This window comes from Dryas octopetala, chromosome 9 (genome assembly GCF_963921425.1).
Source record: "Dryas octopetala chromosome 9, drDryOcto1.1, whole genome shotgun sequence".
NCBI lineage: Eukaryota > Viridiplantae > Streptophyta > Magnoliopsida > Rosales > Rosaceae > Dryas > Dryas octopetala.
This window is the reverse complement of record NC_141374.1, coordinates 13,348,897-13,359,547: the sequence shown is the minus strand read 5'-3', so window position 1 is coordinate 13,359,547 and position 10,651 is coordinate 13,348,897. Positions and strand designations below refer to the sequence as shown.

Below are 10,651 nucleotides of genomic sequence, written 5' to 3'. Positions count from 1 at the left end.
GCCCTGTTCATGAAGAACAACTGTTTGTATAAGAATACTTAAATTTTACTTTTTGGTTAGAATCAATGATATTTTGGCTTTGTCAATATATTATCTTGTTCTAGTCTATGCATATGAGCTTGTTAAAAGTTTAATATTCTACAATGTTTCTGTGTTTCATTTTCAAATTGGTTTTTATTTTTTAAGGGCGATGCTAGGGTGTCATAATTATTGGTGCCCTAATCGTGTCCTTTTATAACATAAAATTGGAATAATTTAATGTTAATTGTCAACATAATTCAACCTTTGTGCGATCATATGATACTCTTTCATGTAGATTTTTTGTAAGAGTGTTTAGAAGTATAGAATGAATAACTAGTTGTCATGGTGTATAAGAATTCCAATCGGTTGTGAGTTGTATTAAATTATTCATGGAGTAGGAAATGGAAGCTAATATTTTTTGCATTGTAAACATGATGATTGATGACAAACCAATTTTCTGCAATGGGTAGCCAAATTGGTATCCTTGTTTGCCAAATTTTTGCAAATGAGTAGTTGAATTGAGATTCACATTCATATTGAGAGGAAAAGAAAAAACACTCAATCCAATTATTTGGTTTATGATTTAGGATTTAGGGAGGAGAGCAATTGATCTGTAGGAGAAGATAACTCATGTGCAAAATCAGTTGGATTTTTTGAGAGAAGATTCAAACATGGAGAAGATAACAACAATCTATAGGAGAAGAATTGTTCAAATTGTTTTGTGTGATCTAGACGTGGGTTGCAAATTTTGAATGTGGAAAAAATAATAAATTAGAAAATTAGGATTAAATATCAAATCTCACTAATTTTTTGGTATAGCATGAAGACCATATAATATTTCAATTGAACTACCAAATTTAAATGTAATTTTTTAGATTAGGTCACAAATATGTTGACCTCTTTGATTTGAGCATTTTTCATTTGACATTTTTATCCTTTGGCCTACATATGATGAGTGTTAGTTAAAATTTATAAGGTTTTGATAAAATTGTCCTTGATGCTTTTATATTATCTTGAAAATTTGCTAATGTAGTCTCAACTTTACATTTAGTTGTGACTGTACGACACTCACAACTTCAAATTTAGTTGTGACTGAACGACAGTCACATCTAAGTTGTGAAACAGTCACAGTTAAGTTGTGACTTAATTGAATTTTTTTGGAGAAATTATACTACATTATAGTATAAATAGAGGTCAAAACAATACTTTTACTCAAAATAATATATAGTATAGTGGTGTAAGTTGTCTCTTTCAATTTACTAAGACAGTCACAGTTAAGTTGTGACTGGATTGATTTTTTTTTTTTAATACAATATAGTATAAATTAATGTAATATTTGTGATGTAATATTATTTTTATTTTTTTATTGTAGTGGCATGTGATGTAATATTTGTAAATTCTAATACCTTTTACTTTATTAATTTGTTTGACTTTTCAACTAGTACCTAATCTAAAATGCTATTTAATTTTGGTACCCAAACTAAAAAGTTATTGAAATTTAGTAGTTAAAATCAATGGACCTATAATAAATTATGTAAAAATTAAGATCATTAGATTTGGGTAAGATAAGAAGGTCTTTCAATAAATATGATATTAATTTCATATTAAACATAAATAAGTAATACATATAATCACCAAAAAACAAAAGAAGGATGTGTATTATTTAACTTTGTCATATATTTCTTCATTTGGCCAAAATAAGTAGGGCTCGACAAAACATAAAGTATCATGGTACCGACATCAACATGGAACTTGCATGCTGGAGCGCGTGAAAGTCGATCTATTATGACCAGCACGGTTGTTCATATTTCATTTTCTGATCCACAACGAGAATTAGACAAAGAAATAAAAAAGAAAGAAGGGAAATGGAGAAGACAAGGACAACGTACAGGCGGTACAGTCTTCTACTTCTTCTTTTAAAAAAAAAAAAAATTGTCATATATAATTAGGACACATGGATTTCCTGTCCTAATAGGACACAAGATCTATGTATCCTAATATGATGTGACAAAATTATTGTGTACACATCATAATTTATTTTCTATATTATTATAATATTATTAATGTTAAAATACTATCTTGCCCAATCAATGTTTATTTAGTGTAACTGCGTTTGAAAAAAATTATTGGAACACCAATACTTTATTGTTTTTTCATTAGCCGTCTTTGACAAATCATCGGAGAGAGAGATGGCCATAGTCGTTAACAATTTTCATGGGGTAATACTGCATGGTGCTTAAGACTTGATTTGAGTGGTTACTTTGTGGCCCAAGGAGAGAGAGAGAGAGAGAGAGAGAGAGAGAGAGAGAGAGAGAGAGAGAGAGAGAGAGAGAGAGAGAGAGAGAGAGAGAGAGAGAGAGAGAGAGAGAGAGAGAGAGAGAGAGAGAGAGAGGGGGGGGGGTTCAAACGGACCTAATCAAAGCAAAAGGGAAAGAGGAAGTGATACCTGATACATCGATCCATATTGATTTTGTGTAGTGTGCAAATCCTATTTCAATTTATAAACTATAAGATTATATGAAAGGTGATGGAATAAAAATCAATTTCTTTTCCAGGTAAAAAAATTGAAATATATAAGATTTACTTAAACTCAATTTTAAAATTGGGATGAAATATTTTTTAATTTTTTTACTGTAATTTAAGTTTTGTAAAGTTAAATAAAGGGTTAATTACAATTATATACCTCAACTATACATCACTTATCAACTGAGTACCTATGGTTCAAAAACTTTCATTCGGGTACCTCAACTTCAATATTTCGTCAACTTAGTACCTCCGTTAGTCTGACCGTTAACTGCTTACGTGGCGCTGACGTGACACATGATGACCCACCACTAAACGTTGACTTGTCTTTTAAAAAAGGTCACATGGACAAAAAATAAAAAAAAATGATATAAAATAGAAAAAAAAAATTTATTGAATTTTGAAAAAAAAAAAAGGCAAACAGAAACTTTCATCCATCCCCCTCCATCGCATCGCCGACCCAACCCACCCACCCACCCACCCACCCACCTACCTCCCTCCCCCTCTCCGGCCACTGGCCGGCAACCCCCTTCCTTGCGTCGGCAACCTTCTCCCGACCGCATCTCTCTATCTCTTTCTCTCTGTCACTCTCTTTTCCTCTCACTCACTCCGCGAGCTCGGCTTCCTTCCCCACCACCACCCCGTCCACCCCGCACCCAGCCCTTCACCAACCTCCTATCTCTCGTCTCTCTTTCTCTCCTCCCGCTCTCCAGCCACAACAACCAAAACCTAGCAAACAATTAATCGAATTCAAAACAAAAACCAACAAAAACAGACCAAAATCGCAAATCATAATCCAAAAATCAAATCCCAAAACTCAAATAAAGCAACAAACCATTTCTTTTGTTTTCCAAACCATTTCTTGGTTATGAATGTAAATCAGAGAATGAGGGAGGGAGGAGGGACAAGGCTGGGTGGGTGATACCTGATACATCGATCCATATTGATTTTGTGTAGTGTGCAAATCCTATTTCAATTTATAAACTATAATATTATATGAGAGGTGATGGAATAAAAACCAATTTCTTTTCCAGGTGAAAAAAATTGAAATATATAAGATTTACTTAAACTCAATTTTAAAATTGGGATGAAATATTTTTTAATTTTTTTACTGTAATTTAAGTTTTGTAAAGTTAAATAAAGTTAAAATAGTCTTTTAAAAAACTTATGTAGCCATGACATGTCATTAGGGCGCAAATACCAATTATTGTGGCACCCTAGCATTATCTTTTTTAATTAGATAGGTAAGGAGAAGACATTGGAAAGATTGCTCCTTCATCCCTTCATAGAATTAAGTATGTGCTTTTGAATATACTTGAAATTATTTGTACTACATTTACCAATTACATGTTTACTACTATTCATGCTAGAACCTAAAGGAGTGGGGAATAACCATGTCGGTTCGTGTCTGTAAATAATTTTTTCCTTGAATGTGATGAGTAAAGATGATTCATATGTCATTATTGCTCAATTGATTCCTCACATATATTCATCTCAATTAAATACGATAATCACTAGTCATAGGCAACTAGTTGAAAGCATGTGGATTGAACGACACACATTAATGGACATGATGAACGATGAGGAGTACTTTGTCAGTGCTCCCTAAAATTGCATTGTGATCTTGTTGTCTGCATGTTTTGGTAATTAAGAGGGTGTTTTGGAGTAGTCCAAATCAAATCTTGTGTGATGGCATTGGTTATAGGTAAGGTCGTTTTCCCAAATTTTGATGTTCGTCGTTTGGTTGTGCCTTGGGGCAATTGTCCGGATGGCACCAACCAACCGACGTTGATTTTTGGACAAATATATATATATAAGTTTGTGATAAAAGCTTATCTTGCAAATGATTATGCCCCTTGTCTGGAATGAGACCCACGATTTGTATGATATATCGGATGCAATTTTTGGAGTAAAGCTAACTCGGAAATATCTGAAACGAATTATAAAAATAGAGTTTTTAATACTTTAACAGATATTATTTAAGTCTAACATAATATGTAAGTAAAAAAAAAGAATAATGCTATACTTACCACATTCTTATACCACATTTTTATACCATCTGACGTGTCATTATTTTATTAGACAATGTTTTTCTTTTTCTTTTTGGGTTTTTCTTTTTATTTTTTAGTATCCAATGTATGAATGCCATGTAAGTTGCCACATAAGGTGGTATGAAATTATGGTATAAAAATGTGGTATATGTAGCACTACTGAAAAAAAAATTTATAAAATTTGGGACTTTCAACATTTCTGAATTAATCGAGATTGTTGTCTACTTCACCTACCCTCAGAATCACCTAAGTGCAATGTTTTGATAACTTAATTAAACATGCATTTAGGCTGATACTTGCGGGTCCAAGACTCCAAGGCTTCTACAAGCTTATATTTGACCCATTATTAGTGAACTAAATTGAACTTAGTCCAGCCTAAATCTAGCCCATTGATTCTATTGACCTAATCACCAAAAGAATCCTAATGGTTCAACTTTAAAAGACCTATCATTATTATTGAGCGGAAGAATTACACCCATTTGTTCCCTCATCATACCCATCTCCAAAATATTTACTCACATAGTGACATCTATTTTTATTTTTCTGTTACTTTAAAACTTGGGTCTTTTACAATTTTAGTACCTAAACTTTGAGTTTTGTCCCAACTATCTACCTAAACTATTATTTGTCTTAATTTCATAAAAACTTTTATTTTGTCCTAATTTAGTATTTAAGGTGATTTTTTTAAATAATACATCAAAATTAGGGGCATGTAAGTTAATATAGGATCGTGAATATACCAAAATCACCTAAGATATAAGACATGTGTAACACACATAACCAAAATTTGTATTTAATTCTATTAAATTGAATAAAAATATAGTCACAAATCTAAAAAATTATTTGTAGCTTAAGTTACAACTGATTTCGTACAATTTTGTGTAGTTCAATATACCCAACTCTCTCGCATATTATCCCTCCATCTTGACTCATCTCGAAACCTCCCTCCCCTAAACACCCATAACCACTCTTTCCTTGATGCCACATCATTGCCAAAAACCCAAAACCCAAAACCCAAATCCCAGTCCCGATGCCTCTTCCTCTTCCCATTGCCGACAACAATTCCTTTGTCAAACTACAAGTTCTAATGGTTTACCTGTTTGGTGCCCCTCTCTGGGTGAGCTAAAATTGAACTTTGATGCATCATGGAATCCCGCCACTTGTGAAACTGGAGCAGCTACTCTCATTCGAGACTCATCTGGAACTCTGCTTGCCGGCTATGCTCACCTTCGAACTGCCGCGAGCCCTCTGGCAGCAGAAGCTTATGCCGCCACTGATGCCATCGAGCTAATTAGAAGCTTTCCCAACCATAATGTTACTATCGAGTCGGATTCTAGGGAGCCCATCACTCATATTCATAAGGCTCGGAAGAACACCTGTTGGACCCTGTACCTAGTCCTTCTCAAGATCCATCATGCTCGTGAGACCCTCCGGCATGTCAACTGGGCTTGGATCCCCTGCCAAGCGAATCGTGCAGCCGATTGGATTGCATCGCTCACTCTAAGGAAGACGTGCCCACTGTGCTGGGTCGAACGACCCCCGTCCTCCCTAGTCCACATTCTCTCACGGGACGGCCTCCCTTGTTCTCCAACTGATTCAAACGCCCAGCGTTCTAGCCCCTTGCTGCCTTGAAGTTTATTTGTTAGGTCTCAGCTTTTTTGCTAGATTATCGTTGTATTTTTTCTTGCTTAGTTTGGTCAATCCTTCCTCTCTCCTTGTTTGAGTTAGAAGTAGGCTCTCTAGCTCTGCTCTTGGGCCTTTGCGCCTTCCTTTTAATGAAGCACTATATTTGACCAAAAAAAAAAATAGAGTTTAGACCTGACATAGCAAATGGGTTAACGGGCTAGCTAGGAAAGGTCAACTAGATGAACCAGAATTTGTGAGAAGACAATTGAACAAAGCAATGCTTTGTTTAGATGGACTTATGGACCTCAAAATATTCGACATGGAAGTCCAGTGGGTAACAATCATATCATGTGTGTCTGTGTAATTTCATGATTCAAATCATTCATATTTTAGGTCTCCATTTAAAAATCAATCAAATCAGAAATCATTTAGCCATTCGATTATCATTACAATCATTTCATATTTTATTGAAAAACTTGTGTTCGTTCATTTACATGAGCACAATAAGCTTACTAATAGTTGGCTACACGATTTTTTGATTTTGTTTATTTTTTGTAAGGATAATCTTTAAATGATAATCTAAAATTTGCCCAAAAAAAAAAAAAAAAGAATGAGAATCTAAAAAATAAACGGTTCGAATCATGAGATTACATTGTGTAGTGAGCTCAATATAATAGTTAGTATCGTATTATCTTACTAACGGTTTACCTTTAGAGCACTCCTCTTTTTTAAGTATTGAGAAATTTAGAAAAACATTCATGAAAACTATATAAACATTAATAGAACTACCCAAAGGAAAATTAATTAGGATTTGATATACGAAATTAACCAAAGGGTACACCTATTTTTACAAGAGATGCAACCCAACCCAGCACTCTCTAAACCATACTTATTCATCCCCCAACAACAAACAAACACTGGACAACAACAATTTATCACTTCTTCCCAAACAAACCAGAATCCTGGTGCATTCTAGAGAGTGCCTTCTCAAACTGGCTCCATCTCTGCTCCAATGTCCCAATGTACCCAATTGACATTCTCACCAACCCTGGTGAAATCCCAGCCAAAGCTTTCTCCTCAGCATTCATTTCACTGCTTGTGCTGCTTCCAGAGCAGGACATGAGGGTCTCATAGTACCCCAAGCTCACAGCCATGAACCCAAACTGCGTGCAGTTTTGCAACAGGTTCATGAGCCTGTTGGCCCTCTCCTCAGTCACCATGTCCACACACAGAAGCCCACCAAACCCATAGTCCTTGTTGGCCAGGGACTTAAGGAGCTCATGTTGGGGGTGGTCCTCAAGGCCTGGGTATATGACTTTGAGGCCCAGCTTCTTCATCCTTGTGGCATAAATCATGGCCCTGTGGCAGTGCTCCTTCATTCTTAGGGCCAAGTGGGGAATCCTCTCAGAGAGTTCAAATGCCACCTTGGCATTCATTGTTGGGCCCAAAAGCATCAGGGCCCCTTGGTGTAGGTCCATCATTGAGTTCACCAGGCTTGCAGGCCCACACACAACCCCTGCATATAAAAATTTAGTATTTTGTTGCCAATCAAAATATAAAGGGTTAAAAAATTGTGACAAAACATATCCGTGAGAAGTGGTGGGGTTTGCAGATTGCTAGATACGCATGGAGGATTATAATAAGACTAATGCTAGAATCTAACATATTCTTAGAATTGAATGATGTGATATTTGTTATGTACTAATTAAATTTTAATTAATCAAGTGGATTAGACTAAGTTTTATAACGCTACCTTAATTGTTATATAAAAAAAATCTTTATATTTGTAAAACACATCACATTGGAATCTCACAGTGAAGTTAGAAAAAGAACAAATTAAGTAGAGGACCAAATCATGGATCACGTAAAAGATTCTTCCACTGGAAGAAGAATACAATTCCAACTCAAGTCACCCATGTTAACACCAAGTACGGTGGACAAGAGATAAACGAAACCAAACAAACCTCCTCACCAAAAAAACACAAACAAACATAAACATTGTACCTAAAAATAACACAAGCAAACAAAAACGAACAGAACACCTGCCTTGCTGTCATAGCAGTAGAGCAAGACAAAGATGATTCACGAGGGAAAAAGTAAAGCCATCATCACATGAATTCCATATGGCATTTCAACAATCTCTATGGACGTCCCAGATTTCATCACTAATAGTAATCACCTTAATTTTTTAAGAAACTAAAACTATTTATACCCATTTTTTACATGCAATGTTAAGTATACTATATATTTTTTTATGTCTGATAGATGAATTCATCTTTATTATTAAAAAGTCGTTACAACAAAATTAAGTAAGGACTTGTAGAACTGAGATGTTATGTTAGGTACGTTATACAAACACATTTGTCCATAATATTAGAGAGATTTGACATTTCAAAAATGGCCAAATTAAAATTTTTGGGAAAATGTATATTTATTTACCTGCGATAATATCAGCACCGCCGCTAATAAATTTGGATATGCTGTGAATGACGACGTCGGCTCCGAGCTTGGCCGGAGACAAAACCATAGGGGCGAACGTGTTGTCGACGACAACCGTGACGCCCTTGTGGTGGCCGATGCGGGAGAGTTCAGGCACGTCGGCCACCGTGAGAGTCGGGTTGGACATGGCCTCGAAATAGAGGACCTTGGTCTTCCCGACCTGGATGGCATTCCGGACGGCGTCGAGGTCGTTGATGTCCACAAACGTCGTCGTTATGTTACAGGCCCTGGGCAGGAAGTGGGTCAGCAGCGTGTGGGTCCCACCGTAGAGGGTCCTGGAGGCCACCACGTGTTCCCCGCTGCTGACCAGCTGCAGCATCACGGCCGAGATGGCGGACATCCCGCTAGAGGTGCAGTAAGCGGCCTCCGTGCCCTCCAGGGCCGCCATCTGACGGCTCAGATTCAGCACCGTCGGGTTGAAGTGCCGGCTGTAGATGAAGAAGTCACGTTCCGGCCCCAGCTCCCCGGAGAACATGCGCCGGAGGGTCTCCGGCTCCATCACCGTGAACGTGGCCGAGGCCTCGATGGACATGTTCACCCCGCCGTGCTCGCCAAACTCATGGCGAGTGCTGGCCAATGCCGCCGCAGGGTCGTCATACTCGGCGGCGGCTGCGGCGGAGTTGAGCACCATTGATTTTTTGGCGACGACGTTGTTGTTGTCGTCGCCGCCGCCGTCCATGCCGTCGCGGTCGGCAGGTCTCTTGTTGTGCTTGGTGGTGGGGAAAACGATGCCGTTTGTTTTGGTGTCGGCCATGGATGATGAATATGCAAAGTGATTGGCAAATTGAGGAGAGAGAGAGAGAGAGGATGGAGGATTGTGTTTGAGTTTAGACAAGGTTAGGATGAGGAGGAATCCATATATAGAGTTTTAATGGGTGCATGGTCACACAAATTGGTCTGTTTTTTTTTTGGTGTTTTTGGGAAGTTCGTTACTTAATTAAATTTTTACCATTTTGACAAAAAGTAAAATTGATTTGTTACCATATCACGGGGGATTTATTTTAAGGTGCAGTGAATCTGGCCAATTTTATTCACGGGGCCACCTAAAATATGTTTCTTTCACTTATACGTTTTTTTTCTATTTCATTTTTCTACTAAAAAAACAAAACTCTGACTACAATTCGAACTCTTATCCTTTCAAAATAAAGGGAAACGTTATTTTGTTCAAAGCCAAGAAAAAGCACTCCCCTATTGTGAGTTTGTAACACACAATATCCATCCATCTTGTTTCATTTGAATAATTCCTCTTTTGGGTACCAAAATTAGAAGATCCATCTTTCATTTGGGTGGTAATTGGTCTTTTTTGCATTGAGTAGCACACTAATTAATCTTAATTTAACTAATTTAATTAATTATGTCAAATGACTTGATAGTCTCGAATCTCGATCATCAAAGAATTTTGTGGACATAGCAGAGACCTTAGACCGATAAATTGATTAAACCAATTATTGTAGACTTTTTCATGGAAGAATTGAATTACAGTCATTCATATGTGCCGATTTCATATATAGTCAATAAACAATAACACAATATGCCTATTATTTATTTTGTATTCTAATCATATATGGTGAACTAGAAATGTAAAATTAAATTTCTTTAGAGTCCGTTTGGATTTGGATTTTAAATTCATGTATTTCAACTCTTTAAATTTCAAATCCTATTGTTTGAATAAAAAAAATAAAATATAAGAATTTCAATTTAAGAATTTTTAATTTTTATATATATTAGCCGGAGGAGTCGCCGGAAAAGTTGGTTGGAGGGGTTGTCAGAAAATTTGGCCGGAGGTCGTCGGAAAAAGTGTCCGGAGGTTCGTCGAAAAAGCTGGCCAGAGGAGTTGTCAGAAAGTTGGCCGGTGGTGGTTACCAAAAATTTGCTAGTGGTGGCCATCGGCAATGGTGGCCGGAGATGATGAGAGAGAGAGAGAGAGAGAG

The 10,651-nt window shown here is 36.7% G+C and overlaps 1 protein-coding gene across 1 annotated transcript; it reads right to left on the bottom strand.

Moving 5' to 3' along the window:
• Positions 1–7,003: 7,003 nt before the first annotated feature.
• On the bottom strand, positions 7,004–9,550 carry MGL (methionine gamma-lyase). Its single transcript, XM_086228527.1, has 2 exons — positions 8,661–9,550; positions 7,004–7,737 (listed from the first exon to the last, which is right to left on the bottom strand). Exons 1-2 carry the CDS (start codon positions 9,472–9,474, stop codon positions 7,157–7,159), a joined length of 1,395 nt encoding a protein of 464 aa, XP_086084653.1. The 5' UTR covers positions 9,475–9,550; the 3' UTR covers positions 7,004–7,156.
• Positions 9,551–10,651: the final 1,101 nt, after the last annotated feature.